The sequence below is a fragment of the Ipomoea nil genome, unplaced genomic scaffold (genome assembly GCF_001879475.1).
Source record: "Ipomoea nil cultivar Tokyo-kokei standard unplaced genomic scaffold, Asagao_1.1 scaffold0510, whole genome shotgun sequence".
NCBI classification, from domain to species: Eukaryota; Viridiplantae; Streptophyta; class Magnoliopsida; order Solanales; family Convolvulaceae; genus Ipomoea; species Ipomoea nil.
In genome coordinates this window covers 568,736-590,559 of record NW_017616938.1, presented here as the reverse complement: position 1 = coordinate 590,559, position 21,824 = coordinate 568,736, and the positions used below count along the sequence as shown (strand labels likewise).

General features: G+C 34.7%; 1 protein-coding gene, 1 long non-coding RNA gene and 1 pseudogene across 2 annotated transcripts; 1 reads left to right on the top strand and 2 right to left on the bottom strand.

Moving 5' to 3' along the window:
• Positions 1–1,497: 1,497 nt before the first annotated feature.
• LOC109173948 (subtilisin-like protease SBT4.10) lies at positions 1,498–6,096 on the bottom strand. The gene is made up of 11 exons (XM_019323271.1): positions 5,830–6,096; positions 5,100–5,191; positions 4,893–4,990; positions 4,643–4,795; positions 4,454–4,565; positions 3,752–4,289; positions 3,576–3,670; positions 3,054–3,293; positions 2,848–2,962; positions 2,214–2,418; positions 1,498–2,127 (listed from the first exon to the last, which is right to left on the bottom strand). The coding sequence occupies exons 1-11, from the start codon at positions 5,926–5,928 to the stop codon at positions 1,580–1,582; spliced, it is 2,295 nt and encodes a 764-aa protein (XP_019178816.1). The 5' UTR covers positions 5,929–6,096; the 3' UTR covers positions 1,498–1,579.
• On the top strand, positions 4,127–5,081 carry LOC109173949. The gene is made up of 3 exons (XR_002052986.1): positions 4,127–4,214; positions 4,463–4,567; positions 4,676–5,081. It is a non-coding gene; the product is annotated as an uncharacterized LOC109173949 (long non-coding RNA).
• A 9,954-nt stretch (positions 6,097–16,050) lies between the features above and the next one.
• On the bottom strand, positions 16,051–21,523 carry LOC109173963 (annotated as a pseudogene).
• Between the last annotated feature and the right edge of the window lie 301 nt (positions 21,524–21,824).

The following is a 21,824-nucleotide window of genomic DNA, read 5'->3' as shown; positions in this document are numbered from 1 at the left end:
CATATTCCACATCCGTCTTATGGAAAAACACAAACAAGAATAAACCCCTTTGAATCTCCGTTACCTGTACTCCACGTACCGGCTGCCACACAGATGCCAGAACTTGCCTCATAAAGTCCAATTTTACCATCTTCTGTGTCAAAAACCGCCCAACAATCCTCCAAGTCTCTTCCTCCTCCTCCTCATCACCCTCTACTACCCCATCACCACCTTCCGTTGATATACTTTAAAGTACTTATTTAAAAAAAATATTAGGCATTATCCCAATCGCGCAATGCACGTAAAAAACTAGTATACAAAACATAAACTAATCAAACCTAATTTACAATAATTAACAACTCTCTCAAAACTTTATCAATCAATTAGACAATAATATATCTTAAAGTTATAATAATTAAAAAAAAAAAAAAAAAAAAAAAAAAACACGCACACACACAGAGTAACATTAACGGTTGATGAAATTCTGAAGGTTGATTGTTGGGTTGAAAAGGGAAAAGGAGTCTTTCCCACCACAAAAGTAGAATCTATTTGATGAGTACCTGACTACCTGTCGGCTAAGCTCGCATTGCACTACGGTAAGTGATTATTATGCATCATCTTTTTGTATACATCTTGCCATGTTTGTGTTGATGAAGAGAGATGAGAAATCTTGTTTTATCTTTGTGGAGTAATTATTTCTGGGTTTGCAAGAATCATTGTTTTCTTGTTTCCCCTTATTAAAATTTGAATCTTTTTTGACCCTTACTGCTTAAAAACGGATGGAACAAGAAATTTGAAGTCCATTTCATCTTCAATGTTCCATTTCCATCTTAATTTCAGAATTTCGGATGGACCCTTTCCATTCCAGCCTAAGAAGGAAGTTGAGCTTAATGATCTTAATGGGAAAAAAGCAAAAAAACACTGAAAATCATTTACTAACACATTAAGGATCTGAACCTAACATGGCTAATTGTTTATAATTCTAACAGTCACTAAATGCTTCTTATGGTTTGATCTGAAGCTTGATAGAGTGGTTACTAAAATTCCAGAGCTTTATTTTATTTTATTTTATTTTTATTTTATTTTTTATTGTGGGAGACGAGGGAAACCGCAGCCACAATGTGTGCATTGGGTAAATCCTGCCTTGTGATCCTAGCAGAAAAAGGATCACAGGTAAACTAGCTTAGGTTGTCCATAGCTGATTGGCTCAAACCAAGAAGGCCAGTAGGCTGCTCCCAAGAGTCAATTTATAACTTTGTGATTACCAAATCAATAGGTTGACTAACTTGGTTAGGGTCACCCCGATGGTAGCTTTTCAGAATGCCATTTTAGAGAAACAAGTAATATGATAATACATGTGATTTTTTCTTTTATAGACATTTGTGGTTGTGGTGTTGAGATTTGATAATTGTTTGGTGTCTAAGTGGCGTGTTCATCTCCTCAAGGGAGATCAAGAATATAGAATTCTCTATGTTGTTTAATTTGCATTCAAAAAAAAAAGGGTATTAGATCAATTGGTTATGAAAAGGCTCCATCTGGCATTGTTTAAATTCATTGATCTGAAACTCAAGTACATTACAGCATTATATTAGTGTCTCTCTTACAGAGAAAGTACATTAAGGCCAATGGGACTTTTTACCTTGTGGATTCCATTACTCCATACCAAAGCCCCAAACACAAACTTCCCATTACTAGTTCTGTATGGTGTGAAAGTTACCGTGAATGCTTTTATCTCACCAGTCCTCGCAAAACTGAGCACCTTAGGAGTTACTGAAACGTTTACACCATCTGGGTAGTTTACTTGTGCGTTATAGACAGTTGGGCCATTACCATAGTAAGTTACTCTTCTTTGCACCGTTATTGCTCCATTCATCTTCGAGACTCCAATGGATGGGTAGTTCAAATCATAGGGTGCTGCCAGAGTGCTGTTGCAATGAACTACTTCTCCGGTGACATTTTTAAGTTGAGCGGGGCTTCCACCAATGCTGCAGAGGAATGCAATAATGTCGTTTTGATCGAAATCATAAACTAACCCTGGGTCAATAGCTGCAACTGGGTTTATTTGCCCCGATCCATAGTCGAAAGGCGAGGCTAGAGTGCCCTTTGGGTTTCTGATGATCTGGGATTGTGTGTTATCTAGACTTGTAGCTGTTTCACAAGAACAGTATCGAATAATTAACAGAAACATTACCAAACATGTTCATAATCATAACATCTGTGGTTAAAATTTTAACCTGTTGTCATGATTGCAGACTTTATCGCTGCTGGGCTCCATGAGGGATGATACGACTTTATGATAGCTGCGATTGCTGAAGCGTGTGGACAAGCCATGGAAGTCCCGGAGATTATGTTATAATCTAATGATTTCCCGCCTGAGATATCTGTAGCCACAGGAGACCATGCAGCCAAGATGTTCACTCCAGGTGCCGCTATGTCAGGCTGCAAAAAAAAAAAAAAAAGAAAAAAAAAAGCGTTGTCAGGTAGACAATCATATGCTAATCTTTGAGAATACAAATCTATCTTCTTTCACTGCCTTTATTTGCTGAATGTTATATTATTGGTTAAACTAGGATATAGTATCCAGTGAAAATAGAGATCTCCTTTTTAATGTTTTTATTCGATCAATGCTGGAAATTATGGAATTTTCGACCACCTGAAAGTGATCTTAAATCAAGTCGAAAGAAAAAAGTTATCAGAAATAGCAACAAAGGTTTTTTCGGATACCAAAAGTGGTCGGAACAAGGCTTTCGACTTGATTTAAGATCACTTTCCCAGGTGGTCGGAAAATCCATAATTTCCAGTAGTGGATGAACATGAGGATAGTTTATCAGGAAATGTAAAGATTGATAAAAAAAGATTGAAACAGACTTTAATTATATCTGGTGTGATGGAATTTGGTCCCATTGATGAGAACGACGCTATTTTTGGTGCTGGCTTAGTAAAAAGAACTGTCCTTGTTTTGAATATTTTAGCCACGGGATTCCTGCAACAAGCAAAGAATTTCGTTGTGTTTTTAGCTTTTAGAATTCAGAAATGCTGATTTTCTTTCGATGTTAAAGAAACCTGGAACTCACTTTTCTTTTGTCATGTATGATTGAAGCTCGTTTGCTTCTTCTTGGTTGATCACAACGCCTGGAATTTCGAACTCAAAAGCAACATCGTTGATGAATGGATCGATTAGTATGAATCCTACACCACCACCTTGTTTTACGATTGAACCTTTTGCTCTTCGGCTATCAGAAATCACTTCAAGTTTGCAGACTACAATCTTTCCGGTTATTAGCTTAGGGTCAAGGGTACTCGCCTTGCAAAAGCTGAAAAAGGAAAAAAAAGACAATTAATTGTTCGAGAATTTTAAGAATCAAGAAAACTTATGGAGTATAAGGTTAAGGTTTATACGCTACTGGAAATTATGGAATTTCCGACCACCTGAAAGTGATTTTAAATCAAGTCGAAAGTCTTGTTCCGGCCACTTTTGGTATCCGGAAGAACCTTTGTTGCTATTTCCGACCACTTTTTGCTTTCGACTTGATTTAAGATCACTTTCAGGTGGTCGGAAATTCAATAATTTCTAGTAGTGAAAATATGGGATATACCTCGCATTTTCAGGTGGGATTCCAGGGGCTGCAGCTGCACTCCCGGCTATTAAACTGTAATACCTCTCCAAGGTTGAAGGATTTGCGCTGATACCCTATACAAACAAGATATATGTGTGTTTGTGTTTGTGTGTGTATATATTCCGGATAATAAATAATTCTTTCATCATAACTACCTTGATTAGTGTTGAATTCCCGAGCTGGAGGAAGGTCTGTAAATCGCGGTCTATTGTGCTTGCAGCGACAGTGAGTATCCACGGGGCAACATTTGCTGCAGTACTTGGTAAGAAGGAGTTCCCAGCGGATGCAGAAACGAAAACGCCTTTCTGGAATGCGTGGAAAGTGCCAATAGATACAACGTCTTCGAAGTAGATGGGCTGGGGTGGATCGGCTCCAAAGGAAAGCGAGAAGATATCTACACCATCATGAATTGCGTCGTCCATGGCAGCAAGAATATCTGCATCGCTGCACAGGTCGAACCAGCACGCCTTGTATATTGCCAGTCTCGCCCCCGGGGCTCCTCCTCTTGCAGTGCCTTCTCCTATCCCGAAGAAGCTGGCGTTGGAAACCATGGCTCCAGCGATCGTGGATGCGATGTGGGTACCATGGCCATCGTTATCTCGAGCTGATCGGAAAAAGGTAAGGTTGAATGATTCCAGAGGTCCATTCTCTGCCTCATATCCTGCTGAATAGAACCTAGCTCCGACTATTTTTCTGCAAATTCGAGTTATAATAACATCATTATCCATTGTTTTTGCATTTTTTCTGTTTCTTTCTTTTACTGTTTTCAGCTAAATTGAAGCATGTGCTCCATCTCAACTAAAAGCTTAAGCTAATAGTTGGATTGCACATTAATGGTTATATGCTCAACAAGCTACCTATTGCAGTTGGAGGATGTGAAATTCTGGCCCGTTATACATTCTCCTGTGAATCTTTTAGGAACGGGACCTAATCCATAATCGTTGAAGCTCTTCGATTCAGGCCAAATTCCTGTAAGTGAACACAAACTTTGGTTTCACTGAAGTACTAAGAATTACCTTATCAGACAACTATAACCGAATCTTTACCTGAGTCAATGATGCCAACGATTATGTCTGTAGAAATATTCATTTGCACTTGATTGTGCTCTTCACCATAGCCTACCCCGAGAAATCTCCATGAACGAGTCGTGTGAGTCCTTCTAGTTCTACTTTCAAACACAGACACAACCGAATCCCTTTCTGCAGCAAAAACAAAAGCAAAAACAAAATTTTCTTTTCCTGAATCTCAGTGAACTAAGGCATTTGTCTGTGCTCAATTTATGCATTTGTTGAATACCTGCAAGCTTTTGAGCCTGGTGTGGTGTTAGCATAGCAGAAAAACCTCTAAAGCTTTTTGTATAATGGTGGCGCACCGCGTCTTTTGCCTCTTCATAGCTGAAACCAGTTGAATTCAACAAACTTTTCTTCACTTAGCTCATCAAAACACATGTATATTGGTATCTTCAGTTGAGAAAAAAAAAAAAAGAGGGTTCAATGTCCATGCCTTCCTTTAACTGAAGCAAGAATTTCATGGTTAGCTGTGATTGCAGACTCTGAGCTGTGGTGTGAGTGATGCCCCAAGTAAACAATGTAATGCTGCAAGATTAATAACCTGTCAGACATCATAGTCATAAAAAAGAACACAAACAATTACATGCATGTATCTGTCATATTGTAGTGATTGGAATTTGATTAAGTGGCAACTTCAGTCAAATTGGTCAGATAGTTGGTTTGATAACCACAATGTTTCATGTTTGATTCTTCGTGGGAGTTGTCTATTAACCTTCTTGGTTTGAGTCTGTCAACTATAGACAACCTAGACTCGTTTACTTCCTTGTGGTCTTTTGCTAGTTAAAGTCACAAGGCGGACTTCACCCAGGCCTCATCTTCCGTTGTTTCTTCATTCACGATGCTATAATTTAAATTTAAACCAACTTAGATTGTTCATAGTTGATCGACTCAAACTAAGAAGGCCAATAGGCTGCTCTTGTTGGGAGTCGAACTTGTAATCTTGTGGTTACTAAGAAAATCGAGTTTCTCTTGCTAATACCCTGCTAGGTTGTTTTCTAAGTACAATACATAAGAAATCCTATGGTGTCAAATTGTACTCGATACAACCATTAATCTTAATAGTACTCGGTATAACTATATCAGGTATGTTTACATTACTGAAGCATGTATAACTCGATACTGATACTGATTGATACTTTAGAGAAAACCCATAATACATATACCTTTGAGTTGGTGGTCGCTGTGGCTAGTGAAAATGTTGTAAACAAGAAGAAGAGAAAGTGTTTAGCCTCCATAATGTTGCTGCCAATGCAGAAAGCCATTGAGAAGTGAAGATATATGGTGTTCAAACTTGAGGCTTTTTATAGATGAGATTTAATTTTATAATTTCACTTAGACCCCCACGGTTTCAACAATTACACTTAGGCCACTGCACCTCATTTTTTAAAGCCAACTATTCTCTTTTGTCTCTAAATGTGAGCCATAAAACGATTACAAGGTTTGATTGATGTTAGTAGCCATTTAATTGTTTGTAATATTTGATTTAATGTTAGTGAATAAGTTTTATGTATTTAAAAATTACATTAAAAGTTTTATTATATACAAAAAAAAATTAAATTTAAAACTATAAATTATTAAAAAATTAATTAAAAAAATTAATTCAATCAATAAATAATATACTAGACATAAAAAGAGATAGGAGAACCACTCTTTTGGCTGAACTTTTTACACTATCTAACATTACTTATTGTTATAATTTAAAATATAAAATTATAAGAAAGTCAATTATTGTAAGATTTTAACATTAAAAGAAAATGTGTTGTGTAATAAGTTATATGCAATGTTTGCTTGTGTTATACTTTAATTATATTTACACGCACAAGTTCTATCTAATTTTAAAAAATTTCTTTTTTCTTTTCCCATTTAAACTTTTGACACCGTTAAATATAATAACTTGTGCATTGCGTTTATTTATTTATTTTATACCGTTATAATAAGAAATTTCAATTTAACATTTCTTCTTTGTTCATGATATATTATTAATTAAGTCTATTATCTTTTTTTTTTTCTTTATAACTTACTATTTTTTTCTCAGTAACATTTATTCAATCACACAATGTGCAATATTTAACTAATATTTTTATACTTTTCAATATTTTTTTGTCTGACCACAGGTTTTCTCGACCAATCAACTAAAACTAGATACCGAAACTAAAACTAATCTTGTTCGTGTAGGTTAAATTGAAGAAAACGTGCGTCATCTCATTCACACGCAAAGGTGTATGTGTTAACTATTTATAAATGAACTTACTCCACTTAAAATGAAGTGACATGAATAGACTATATATCAACTTTTATATTCCAATTCCAAGCCAGTTCAATTACATCAAGTGAACACTCCATATAGTAAAACACAAAGAATATTGACAATCAATGCCGGAGAAGCCGATGGAATTTATTCTATTTCTTTATGTACAAATGCAAAGTTTAATTCTCTGTTAATTAAAGAGACCTTCTTGGAGGTTAGCAGCCAGGTCTTGGCCAATTAGAACTATAAGCCAAAAAAAAAAACAGGCAGACAATTGTTTATTGTGTGGCATTGATACAATGTGACATCCTTATAAGCTACAAATGTAAAGTTTCACTAGGATATTGTCAGCGCAAATGTCATCAATCAATCAAATTTGATCCCACAAATAACTATACTAACATTTTGGTAAGAAAGAATTGAGTTATTCAATAATTTTATTATAAAAATACTTACATTGAAAAACTAAAAGTTTACTGTTGTTAAATATGTGTATATGAGAGAGTAATCAAGAGCAAAATAGAAAAATTATACGCACCCCTAAAATTGCAACTCACAATGTTGTGACAACTGACAAAATGCTAGACAATAATTTTTTATCATTATTTTTAAAATTTTAATTTTAATTAACTTTGTAGCATGGTCCAATAAAATATTGATGAGTTTTTAAAGTTTTGATCGAGTTCAACACGATAAGTGGAACAATACCTCTTAAATAATCTTTAAAAGAGATTTACTAGTAATTTAATTTTACCCTAATTAAAAAATAATCATACGCCAAGGGTCATGCATGATACTCAATAATATATAACGGCATGATCCTCCACTAGTCTCTAGAGCAGGAGTAATGAGTGATTGATAAGATTTTTGACATAATTTAGACCAATAAAATATATAATGACATGATTGTCCGTCCGTCTCTATTAGTAATTTACTTGTAAAATTTTAGACATGTTTTAAACCATGAAAATACACTCAAATAAAGAATTACGCTCAAGATTTTTGTGTTTGTTCCAACATAAGTTCCAATACCGGCACAAATAGTGAGAAACAAAAATAGGGACAAACAAGACACAAAAACTAAATCATAGAAATTAAGAAAACACATTATTTAACGCAAGTACAAAAAATTTCCTACTTTGTGGGGCAAACACCTTAACATGATAGCCAAATTTACTATGACAAATTTAAGATGCAAAATTTAATTACACAATTGTAGAAACTCACATACAATTGTAATCCTAACCTAATGATAAATATAATTAAATTTCACATGATTTCTCTATCTTGTGTATCACTTATATAGAGTGTTCAACCCAATAAAAGATTATGAAGAAGAATGAAATAATTGCTTGAGACTTGCAATAAATTACAATATAAAGGAATTCTCTCAAGCTTTTAAAGGTGTCCCTTACTTGATGCTGATTAGTGATTACCAATTCTGCCCGATGCTTTGTTGAACCTCTCTTTTTAAATAAGCCAATGAACTTCTTTATTCACAATCTTTGTTGAACTCGAGATCTTAAATCCTTCTTGATAAGAAAAACTTTTTTTTTATTATTATTAAAAAACATTCTTGCAATGCATTCATGTTACAAGGGAACAAAAACAAGTTCCTATTTTGATGATATTTTTGTCAAAATAATTTAGTCAATAATACTAATATAACTGAAATTCATAGATATATTTAGGGTGTGTTTGGTTCATGAGCTTAGCTATCGAATCAGAGTCATTGTTATTGTTTGGTTGACAGATTTTTAGAGCACTACTATGGAATTTGATTACCCCTTAATTACAAAACACATTCCATAATAAAATATAAGGGTTTCATTCCATTATTCCCCCTCATAATTGGTAATTTGATTTTTAAGTTTGGATTAATGCTTTTAGATTTTTATTTTTATTCTTTTTGTTTGGTGCTTTATTTGGATGTCTTTATATTAGAATAATTGTGTTGATTTTTTGTTCTTGTATTTTTAAACATTTATTCCCATTATAGGATCATGCATAACCAAACAACAATATTGTTAATCATTCCAATTTCACCCTACTACCAAACATGCAAAATACTTTCACCAAAATCCATTACCATTACCAAATATTAAATTCCATTCTCATTCCGATTTCCATTTACGAACCAAACACCCCCTTAATTTATCAAAGGATTTCCGTGGCTAAAATATTAAAATTGGTAGGTATTCGAACTGTAACTATTTAATTCATAGCTAAATACCTAGTTATTTTAATTAGTTATTTTAATGTAGTATAATATTAGGAATTTAATTAGTATTGTTATAACCCACCTACATGGATGACCTTGCTACAACTCCCATGGTTGCTCCTTGATCTTTAATTCAAATTATTATTGTTGTTATTGTTATTATTTGAAAATGCCACATAAGCAAACTTTCAACTAGAATGACTCTATCATTTATCAAATACTTTGGAGGCTTATTTGGATGTCATGTAGTAAGCTGGCCAGCAACCTAGTACAACCGGTGAAAAGGTCCAATAATAATTATTATTATTGTTGTTGTTGTTGTTGTTGTTGTTCAAGTATATATTATTTTTTTTATTCTAGTGTGAAATTACATTTTAAAAATATTAAAATGTTTATTTGACCTAGTACGTCCTATATTTTAATATGGAATCCTGAAGAAAGCTACATTATTTACAGTCCCGGCCTTATTATACAATCATTATATCATGGACCATGATTCATCTTGAAAAGTGAATCACTAACTTAAAATTCATTTTTTGTATACTGAAAATTCATTTTTAATACATTGAATATTTATTTTTTATGTATTAAAAGTTTATTATTTGGTATAGTACCTAATAAATGAACTTTTAGTATATCACTGCTTGAAATTATGGAATTTCTGACCACTTGAAAGTGATCTTAAATCAAGTCAAAAGTAAAAAGTGGTCGGAAATAGCAACAAAGGTTTTTTCGGATACCAAAAGTGATCGGAACAAGGCTTTCGACTTGATTTAAGATCACGTTCAAGTGGTCGGAAATTCTATAACTTTCAGCAATGTATTAAAAATGAATCTCAAAAATATATACTAAAAATAAGCATTTATATATTATCCATATTGCAATGTAGCCAATGGTTCACAATATAATTTTCCTCCCTTATAATAAATAGGTTTTTGGTTTTGGCTTATTGGCTATTTGGTGATGATGGTTTTTAATTGACCAGTTCCTCCATAAAATCAAATTAATATAGGAGAAAATAATACGGAGTAATTGATATAAATTGCCGTTGGTAAGTCAGTCAGCAATCATTATTACATGGGCCATAAATAAAAGTAGATTTTTAATATATTAAAAGTACATTATTTGAGTATTGAAAGTATATTACTTGAGTATTGAAAGTATATTATTTTGTATATACTATCAAATAATGTATCTTCAATACACAAATAATGTATTTTTAGTATATTAAAAAGAAATATGGCCAAATAGGCCATCGAACTACACACGAAATGCAATTAGGTCATTGAACTCAATTTTTTTTTTTTTTTTTTTTTTTTTTTTTTTTTTTTTTTTTTTTGCAAATGAGTCCCTAAGCAACGCAAAATGTTGCAATTGAGCTAAAAATGACATGTTTACTTGTTAGCTTGCTGATGTGGAAGTTATCATATTAAAATAATAATTTTTATTTTATTTTAATAATTTAAAATAACAAAAAAAAATAAAAAAAAAATAAAAAACAAAAAAACAAAAAACAGATTTGCCGCTTCATCTCCAGGCTGCCGGAGACAAAGAACCAATCTTCGTCTCCGGCAGCCGGGAGACGAAGAACCTTCTTCGTCTCTGACCGGGGACGAAGAACCTTCTTTATCTCCATGCCGGAGACGAAGCGGAAAACCACTTCTTTAATTTTTTTTTTGTTATTTTAAATTATTAAAATAAAATAAAATAATTATTATTTTAATATGGTAACCTTCACATCAGCCCGCTAACAAGTAAACAAGTCATTTTTTGCTCAATTGCAATATTTTGTGTTGTTCAAGGACCCAATTACACTTTTTTTAGTTCAATGACCTAATTGTATTTTTGTGTGTACTTCGATGGCTTATTTGACCCTTATTCCAATTAAAAATGTATCTGATATTTATGGTCCACATAGCTATGTGGACCATAGTGCACTCAATAACTTGACGTCAGTCAGCAATCATTATATCGTGCACCAGGGCGCACAACGCCCAAAACAATGTCGTTTTGTTAAGTTGTGTGGGGAGTTGACGTGACAGAGTGTATGTGTATTCTGTTATACAAGTATGTACATTCTATTATACAATTATGTACATTCTGTTATACAATTATGTATATTCAATACAGGAGATATATTTTAAGAGTTAATATGTATTATGTTAATAGTTTATGTGTATTATGTATTATGTTAGATTATGTGTATTATCCTTTCAAAAAGAGTATGTATATTCTGTTATACAATTATGTACATTCGAAACATGGAGTTTTTTTTTAAGAAGTTAACAGCAGACACGGGAACGCGAATTTAAAAGAAAAAAAGGTACAAAATGACTTCGTTTTAGGTCAGGGCGCACAATGCATTGTACGCCCTTGTGCACGGTATAATTTGCCGTCAGTCAGCAATCATTATTGTATGGACCATATTTTGTATATTGTAAAATAATGTACATTCAGTACAAAAATAATGTACATTTAGTATATTAAAAATGTACATTGTATTAAGAGAACGTACATTATTTGAGTACTGAAAGTACATTATTTTATATAATGTACATTTAGTACACGAATAATATAATAATTTGCCGTCAATTAGCAATCATTATTGTGTGGATCATATTTTGTATATTGTAAAAGTATGTACTAAATGTACAAAAATAATGTACATTTAGTATATTAAAAATGTACATTGTATTAAGATAATATACATTACTTGAGTACTGAAAGTACATTGTTTTATATAATGTACATTTAGGGCTCGTTTGGTTCGCGGAAAATATTTTAAGGGAAGTGGAATTGGAATTCCATGGAAAAACAATTACTAGGAAGATGAATTTCATTGTTTGGTTGGTGGAAAAAGAATTAATGGGAATACTAATTCTATTGTTTGGTTAGATTTAGAATTGTAAGGAATAATGAGTATAAAGACTTATATGCCCCTACAAATTAATAAAAGTAATATAATTAAAAAAGAAAGCAAGGGTAAAATAGGCAATCTATTCACTTTTTCTTCCCATCTTCCATGGAAAACAAAATCCTTGGTCCAACCAAGGATTTTGTTTTCCTCAAATTTGAGGAATTGGAAAATGAATTCCATGAACCAAACACTAGAAAACAACATTTTCCTTCACTTTAGTACACAAATAATGTACATTTAGTATATTAAAAATGTACTTTTTATTATAGTCCACACAACACTGTGTGGACCAATTTGTCGTTAGCAATCGTTATGCTATGGACCCGTGTCCAGCATGCATGCTGGACAGGGGTAACAGTGCCGTTAGTGGCACTGTTATCTTTCACTTTTTTTTTTCTTTTTTTTTTTTTTTTTAAATTTCAGACCGCTTCGTTATAGGAGTATATGTTCATAATTTTATTACTATATGTTCATAATTGTAAGTTCATAATGTCAAAGCTCTACGTTCATAATTCAATAACTGTACATTCATACTTCCATAACTGTACATTCATAATTCCGTAACTGTACATTCATAATTCAATAACTGTAACTTCATAATTTTCGAAGCTCTATGTTCACAATTTTAGAGCTCTATGTTCATAATTTTATCACTATATGTTCATATTGTAAGTTTATAATGTCAGAGCTCTGTGTTCATAATTGCATAACTGTACATTCATAATTGCATAACTGTACATTCATAATTCAATAACTGTAAAATCATAATTTTTGAAGTTCCATGTTCATAATTTTAGAGCTTTATGTTCATAATTTTATCACTATATGTTCATAATTGTAAGTTCATAATGTCAGAGCTCTGTGTTCATAATTTTATAACTTACATTCATAATTTCATAACTGTACATTCATAATTCCATAACTGTACATTCATAATGACACAAACGAATAACGCCGTTAACGGTGAGACAAAATCAATTTTTCTAACTAGAATGATGCGTTTTCCCTAAAAACGACATCATTTTGGACCCGTGTCCACAATGCATTGTGGACACGGGTCCGGGGCATAATTTGCCCCTTCCATACTACTCCTACGTAAACTTAGTACGGTATACGAATTTCTAATACTTATCTCTCAATAGACAAAGTACCCAAGACGCTATATGAGAAATTTTGTTTGTACTAACATCCTGGGGATGAGATCCTCTTATAGCATCGTGTAATATTATTAGGGGTGTTAACGAACAAAGTTTTCTGTAAACTACTCGTGTTTGTATTCGGTAAGCATTCATTTATGTCCGTTTATTAAGGTAAACGAACATAAATGAACAATTTTTAGAACTTGGTTCATAAACGAACATAGTCTGAACAGTTGTAGGCTCGTTTGTTAAAAGCTCTTGAATAAGCTCCTTTGTGTTCATTTAATAATGTTCATGAACAAGCTCATTTAATGTTCGTTTAATCATGTTTACAAAGATCTTTATGAACAAGCAGTTAAACACACACACATACATAAATCAAATTAATAGAGGCGGTGGTCAAATAGGCCATCGAAGAAATGTGAAGAAAAAAAAAATAGTCACATGGCGGTGGTCAAATAGGCCATAGGAATGTGTGAAGAAAAAAAAACAGCCACATGGCTTCTGTTGAGTTATCTTTTTCTCCTAAAGAACATATTCGCCAAGGTGGAGATTGTTGAGTTTGTCTCATATATGGATTAGGAATAAGTGTTTGTCTCATACTAGGAGTAGGAGTGAAACGGGTAGACCTATTGTATAGGGAATGGATGCCACCATAATCCTCACCCCTTGAGGATCCCACCATAGCGTGCAGCAATATAAGCACGTCCCGCTCTGATACCACTTTGTCGAGATTAACAAGAACAAGAAACAATAATAATGGCAGAAAAGGTAAAGAGGACAAGATTTACGTGGTTCGGCAAAGTGCCTACATCCACGGGAGCGAAACAATACTCTTATTCATAGTGATGGTGATAGTGGTGACACAACCCTTTAGGGATACAACCAATATATTTATAGGCATCCATTCCCTATACAATAGGTCTACCCGTTTCACTCCTACTCCTAGTATGAGACAAACACTTATTCCTAATCCATATATGAGACAAACTCAACAATCTCCACCTTGGCGAATATGTTCTTTAGGAGAAAAGATAACTCAACAAATCTCCACCTTGACGAATATGCTCTTTAGGAGAAAAGACTTATCTCACCATCTCCACCTTCACATATATGCCCTTTAGGAGAAAAGACTTCTCCACCTTCGCAAATATGTCCTTTAGGAGAAAAAGATAACTCAACAAATCTCCACCTTAGCAAATATGTCCCTTAGGAGAAAAGACTTATCTCACCATCTCCATCTTCACAATTATGCCCCTTAGGAGAAAAAAACTTATCTCACCATCTCCACATTCACAATTATGCCCCTCAGGAGAAAAAAACTTATCTCACCATCTCCACATTCACAATTATGCCCCTTAGGAGAAAAAACTTATCTAACCATATATGAGACAAACTCAACAGCTTCTATCAGCTTTCTTTTCCGTAATAGAGGTTTGACGCGAAGAGGATAGAAACATCGGCTTCCATATTCGTAGTTTGACGCGAATCGTGATCATCAAGTAGTGGAAGAGATGGGTCAACACCGACGTCAGCAGCGTGGCGGACGTATTTTTAAAGTTCAGTGTCAAATTTGTGATAGTTTCGATTACACGAGAGTTAATTGTTTTTGACACCTTAATGAACGGTGTTAAATTTGTAATAGTTTCGGTCACTTGGGAATCAGTTGTTTTTGGCGCTTTGATGATCAATGTCAATTTTGTAATAGTTTCGATCACACGGGAACCAACTGTTTTCGGCGCTATTCAGGGGCTCCGGGTTCTCAGGCTAATTTGGTGTTTCAGAATGGTTTGGGTGCTAAACCCTCGTCAAATTCTCATACTTAGGTTCCGGACACTGAGCCACAAATCATGCAATTCCAGCAATAGCGGCTCTTTCTACCTCTAATGACACTTTACGTGTCGGTGATGGTATAAGCCTTTCTATTAGTCGTGTTTGTAACACCCCACTTTTCTTAAACCTTATTAACAATACTTAAGTTAGAAAGGGATACTAAACAAGCCTAATAAACTTACTAATCAAACTTTAAGAGGTGTCACCGCCACAATCACCACACACGGTGATTGCACAGGCAAGGAAAAGATCTAAACAAAGCCAATCTTAACTAACTTTAAACAAACTTGGGGAACAAAACCCCGGTGTCCAACACCATCAAAACATCTGAACAGGTTTACAACCAAATCTCAGTAATAAACATAACTGATAAGAGTTTAGACTACAACTAGCACACTAAGCTAAGCTAGTCTAACTCGATCGCTTTCAAGAACTGGGCCCACTTGAAAGGAGTTAACAAACAACAAGTAAAAAACAACCCGTTAGCACGAAGCTAAGTATAACGCCACTCAACCCTGTAAAATACTATAGCATATACTTTTGGAAAACATTTGTTTCACACACTTAGATCAAGTATTATCAATCACTTAACACTAGTACAGATTTGCACATCCGCTACCCTTGTAAAGGGCTATCCACTACCCTTGTACAAGGGTAGCGGATATTAGGGTCGCTGAAAACCCTGAGCTTTCCGCTACCCTTGAATAAGGGTAGCGGAAAGTTAAGAATCCGCTACCCTTCTTTAAAAGGAAGGGTAGTGAATACCATTAATTTATTATATTTTTTAAAACAATCCGCTACCCTTCTTTAAGAGGAAGGGTAGCGGATTGTTTTTTATAAATTAAAAAAAAATTATTATTATATTTAAATTTTTCAATTTTATTTTTTTAAATCCTATACAGAATTCATACACTACATATCAACATAATACTAACCATCAACAAAATATTATCAACAAACTATCAAAATACAATATTATCAACATACTAAAATATAATTTAAATTACATAGTTCTATTTAAATTTTCTATATCATAAAAAAGTTCTGTCTAGATAAAAATGCACAAAGCCAAAAACAGCTTCTGAAATTACACTCAACAACAGTGTACAGGTGAGACAACTTAATAACAACGGAGCTCACCTGACTGTGTGACAAGAAGCCGATGTACGTCGTAAGCATTAAAGCTCCAAAACCAGCATACACAATTAGCACCCCCGGGTAGCTCTGAGATGCAATATTGGTAACATTTCAGCATCTTTATAAGTGAGAAAAAAAAAATCGATAAAAGAACTGTTCAAGAACTATTCTGGATAAATGGCAAAGTCTGGATTCCCTTTGGATTTTACCTTCAGGTCAATGACTGTGCTACCAATTGCATCTACTATTAGAATTTTGGTTCGATCAATCTCAATCGGAAGCTTAGAGTTGGGCCGCCTGACTCCAACAAATTTCCCTTCTTTATCATAAAGGATAATTGACTTCAAGTCACGCGCTAACATTGATCTGGATTCTCACAAATAGAAGGGATAAAAAGATTTAAAAATCAGCATATTTGATAAAGATACCACACGGTGGCCCAATCCTTTGGTGTATGGATTTATAGTCTTAATAACAAAGCTTACATTCCCTTGACATCAGGAGAATCAGCAACGCCTATAGGCAAGAATGTACCGAACAACTTCTTGTCTCCGTTGATCTTTAGAGGTGCCATAGCCAAATTAAAAGGCCCTTCATCATCCTTCATGATCTATTAGGCTGAGAAACTCCAATCTGTTTGGTATATAGTTATGCCACCACACTTCAACGGATCATTTACACTTATTGTCTTCCTCATTACCTCCTTCCCATGGAGGTCGTATAGTGATAGATCAGAGCAAAACTGTGAAACCTATATATCACAATTCAAAAAAGTACTGACTAGCCATAAATGTTTGATAGATTACGGGGAAGGGAAAACTGTTATAATCCATCTTAACATTATTATGCATACCTCTCCGCACTCTCATAGTATTCCATGTAGAACCTATTGACATGAACTTAAGTACTGAATGCTTCTGAGGGAATCGACAAAAACCCGGTTGGCCCAAGCACATCGCCTATAACAAAGTCCAGACCTTGATGAGGAACATTCACTGACCCTCTAAAGCTTCCCGTGGCACTAATAGTTCCTCTGAACATTATCAACAGTAGTGCCACATGTACTCCAATTGGAGCAATTCGGCCTGCCAATCCTTTAAATGCGTATAGAGCTGAACCTTTAAGAATACCTAGAGATGCAGAAATAGATAACTATGTGTAAATAGTATATCTGAAGTGAGAAAAGCATTTCAACCATTTCAGCCATTTATCAGCTGCCTTTATCTGCCAATCTGCTAAGAATTATTTATGTGAATGGTCTTTGGCTAACTCTAATCTTGATACTGCCAGGAGCTCAGGAAATACTGTTTGGTCTAGGCCTCCAGTGGGTATGTTTAAGCTCAATGTGGACGCTGCTCTCGATCCCAACAACAACAAAATGGGTTTCGGCTTCATCATCCGGGACTCTACTGGGCAGTTCATTGCAGCCAGACATCTTCCATGGTTCAGCACCTTCAAACCGCATGAGGCAGAAGCAATTGGGGTGAGAGAAGCTTTGAAATGGATCAAGCATTTGCAGATTGACAATGTCCAACTGGAGAGTGATTGTCTCCAAGTCATCAATGGCGTTCTCATGTTCATGATCCTCTTTTGATGTTTTACTTTTTGATATTAGGAAATTAGCTACAAATTTCACTAACTTGAGCTTTTTGTTTGCTAAACAGTCCAGTGAACAGAATATAGACACAATATCAGAAACTTGTAAAAGGAAGTCCAAAAGAGCAAGACTGACACATAGTAATTAATCGCATCAAACAAATACCTATCATCAAATATAGAATTATGCCATATTTATTCATCAAACAACATATTTATCAGAAACAATTTATCAAATACATATTTCATCAAATAAACAATTTATCAAAATACCTATTTCACACAACATTTATTAAAATTCAAAATTAAATAATTAAAATTTCAAAATTCTAAATAAAATAATAAAATCAAAATTCATAACCAAAATTCATACTTCTACTCATATTATACCATATATGCACACATTACTATATAATCCCAACAAAAATAACAACTAAATTCATATTTTTACACATATTAGGGTATAACAACAAAAATAACAACAAATAACTAAAAATTCGAAACAGAAATTAACAAATATAATATATATTACAATTATAATTATAAAAAATAATTTTAACAAAAAAAAATAAAAAATTTACCTGCACATACAGTTCTGTGGACCAGCTGCCGACGGTGGAAGTCACAGAAGCAGCCGCGGCGATGGCGAGGGTGGTGGCGGGGTCGTGGGTGGCTGATGAGAGAGGCGTTGGATTACTTATCTTGGTGGCGGCGGCGGCTTTTGATCGAGGGTGAGGGAGTCGTGGTGAGAGAGGCGGTGTAAGCGGCGTCGTGGGAGGATGAGGGAGGCGCTGGTGAGGGCGACGACGGAGGTGTGGTCTATGGTGAGGAGCGCAGCAACGACAGAGGGGTGGTGAGAGTGACGGTGGAGGCAGGAAGATGCGTTGAGAGGTGAGATATGAGAGCGAGCGCAGCTAGGTCTAAGTTGAGCGAGATCTTTTTTTTTTTTTTTTTTTTTTTTTTTTTTTTTTTTTTTGTGATCGTTTATTATTATTATTATTTTTTTGTTTCCCCGCTACCCTTTCTACGAGGAAGGGCAGTGGAAAGTATTCATATTTACAATTATGCCACCGTCCCTTTTTTTTGGAAGAAAAAACCACTACCCTTTTTTTAAAAAAGGGTAGCGGTTTCATATTCATTTATTTACAATTATGCCACTGTCTCTTTTTTTTTTTTTTTTTTTTTTTTTTTTTTTAACAATACACTACCCTTGTTTAAAGAAGGGTAGCCTAAAATCATATTTCTTTGCTCTATTTTGTACTAGTGTAAGCAACCTTCAAACATGCTTAACAGGATTTCTATATGCTTACAGCCTAATTATCAAATATGCATACTTTCTCAATCATTTAGCTCATCAACAATCTCATGCTTTCACATACGTATCTTATCATGGCGATATACACTAATCATACTCAAACTGATGGTTAATAAAATACTTAAGCTGTAACAAGCAATCTCATGCTGACATATATCTCGACAACAATCTCATATCATCATATATCTCAATAAGCAATCTCATGCTATCATATAACTCAATAAGCAATCTCATGTTATCGTATAACTCAATAAGCAATCTCATATTATCATATGTCTCAATAAGCAATCTCATGCTATCATATAACTCAATAAGCAATCTCATTCTATCGTATAACTCAATAAGCAATCTCATTCTATCGTACAACTCAATAAGCAATCTCATACTATCATATATCTCAATAAACAATCTCATGCTATTATATAACTCAATAAGCAATCTCATGATATCATATATCTCAATAAGCAATCTCATGCTATCATATAACTCAATAAGTAATTTCATGCTATCATATAACTCAATAAGTAATCTCATGCTATCATATATCTCAATAAGCAATCTCATGCTATCATATATCTCAATATGTAATCTCATGATATCATATAACTCAATAAGCAATCTCATGCTATCATATAACTCGTTAAGAAATCTCGTGCTATCATATAAGTCATTAAGCAATCTCGTGCTATCATATAACTCAAAGAAAGACAATATAATGCCATGCTTCTTATCCTACTTTCATGCAACACATGCGAATCATATAATCATGCAATAAGATGAACATGATGCTTTAGTATAAGTATAGATAGATATACATATATACTCTTTCTTTGGTAACAAGGAACACTTGTTCTGTGGAGGTTTCTTAGAGTCACAATGACTCGCTTTTCTCTTCTTTCTCTAGAGTCACGTTGACTCGCTTTCTTTCTTTCTTTAGAGGCACAATGACTCGCTCTCTCTCTTTACTTTTACTCGTGGGCGAGGTAGGAACTTCACCATAATGTGAACGGACCTATCTGGGCTCGGCATCTAGCCGGCCTAATACTCATCTCGCCCACAGAACCACTATCTTGGTACTTTTCTCAAACTCCGTGGAATCAGGTATCGTACTCGTCAGTGTGCACACCCCCTAACCGGGATTCCAAGCTCGGCGGGTAGTATCCTACCTAGTAACTCTGGAATATCGACCTCGTTACTTCACATCGGATCGCAATGTCCGTTTCTTTCTTTACTTTCTCTTTTCTTCCGAAAGGACATAGTCCTAACGGGCCCCCAAAACCTCGAATTACTCACACTAGATACATATAGATATAACTCATGCAATTCATCCTCATGCAACAACTTTACTTATGCAAACTTATGCACATAGTTTCTCAACCACTTTTCTTTTCTTACAAAATAGATATAGGTTTTTGAAAGAATACTTAGGCTCACTTAGAACCGCTAATGCACCTTAGTTCATGATATGCTAAACATGCTCTTACTACAAGAAATATCTCCAATTCTTTTTTACTATAAGTCAAGCAAATAATATGCTACTTCATGCTTAACACTTTAATACTTAGCAAAACTTCTTAGCAAACACTTAGCATATATTGGTCATGCTCTTTAAACTCAAATATACATCATGCTCTAACATTTCACTTTACTGGACAAATAATTTCATGCACTGTACAACCACATATCTCATATCTTTGACGAAATTCTCAATAACTCACAATGGCTATTTAAACATACTAATCAAGCAAACTTGGTAATTAATGATCATGCTTTTTATTCAAATAGCTAAGTCTAAACACTTCACATTTTTCCTTCTCTGTAAATACTACACAGTGCACAACAATTGCAATTCTCAAACACAAAAGCTACTGTAATTTATTCATTTCAACTCCAAATTCACCGAAGTCAAATTCTACTCGTGCGTCGTAATGATCCCGAGTGTCCGAGCCTCAAGGGCCCGCGAGTCCTGGTCCGAACGACACGTAGCTGAGCCATAAAGGGCCCGGCCATTGCACTGTATTGGCCTGGCGGGGCTCTCAAGCCCCGTCGCTTGGATCCGCCAAGCGGCGGCCTAGGACCACAGCTCTAGTTGTGAGCCGTGCCCTAGGGCCGCTCCTCCACGGGGCTTGCCAACAGTCCCTGCCTAAGGCCGTTGGCTAGCTTCGTGAGCTAGTCTGGTGCACAGACAGTGTGCACCAGAGGGATTCTTCTTCACATGCAACAAGTTTTTGGACAATCCAACACTCCCAAATCCTCAACAACACATATAGATCAACAATAGATCACTTAATAGCTCAACCACAACAATAATCTAGCATTTCTAAGCATTTATAGTACTATATAGACTTCACAGAGTCAATAAAAGCTAGTGGGAGTCCATGGGTTATACCTTGTGCTTCTTCCTTTTCTTGTGTGGATCTCAGCCTGCTCTCCACTCAAAATCCTCCACATCTTTCACCACCTAAACACCCCAAGCAACCACAAAATCTAGGCCTAAGAATCTCAGAGAATGGAGGCCAAAGAACAAAACTAAAAGCAAGTGAAGGAGTGAAAGATGGAGGATGAAGCTTACTGTGAGATCTTTCTTCTTCTATCAGACACTAATGGGAAAGACAAGGGAATGAGATCAGGTAAGAACATGAGGCTACTATTCTATTTATATGGCTCAAAACCCTAGGATAATCTTCAATGATTGGTGGAGGGCAAATGAGTAATTTAGCTTGGCTTCTAAAAGATCAGACAAAGTTTTGAT

What these genes read in the sequence shown, in the direction of transcription:
- LOC109173948 (XM_019323271.1), bottom strand. Translation starts at nt 5,928, where the DNA reads ATGGCTTTCTGCATTGGCAGCAACATTATGGAGGCTAAACACTTTCTC. An exon ending in CGTTGGCATCATTGACTCAG is followed by an intron (nt 4,566 to 4,642) that starts GTAAAGATTCGG and finishes GTTCACTTACAG; the next exon opens with GAATTTGGCCTGAATCGAAG. An exon ending in ACATCCTCCAACTGCAATAG is followed by an intron (nt 4,290 to 4,453) that starts GTAGCTTGTTGA and finishes TCGAATTTGCAG; the next exon opens with AAAAATAGTCGGAGCTAGGT.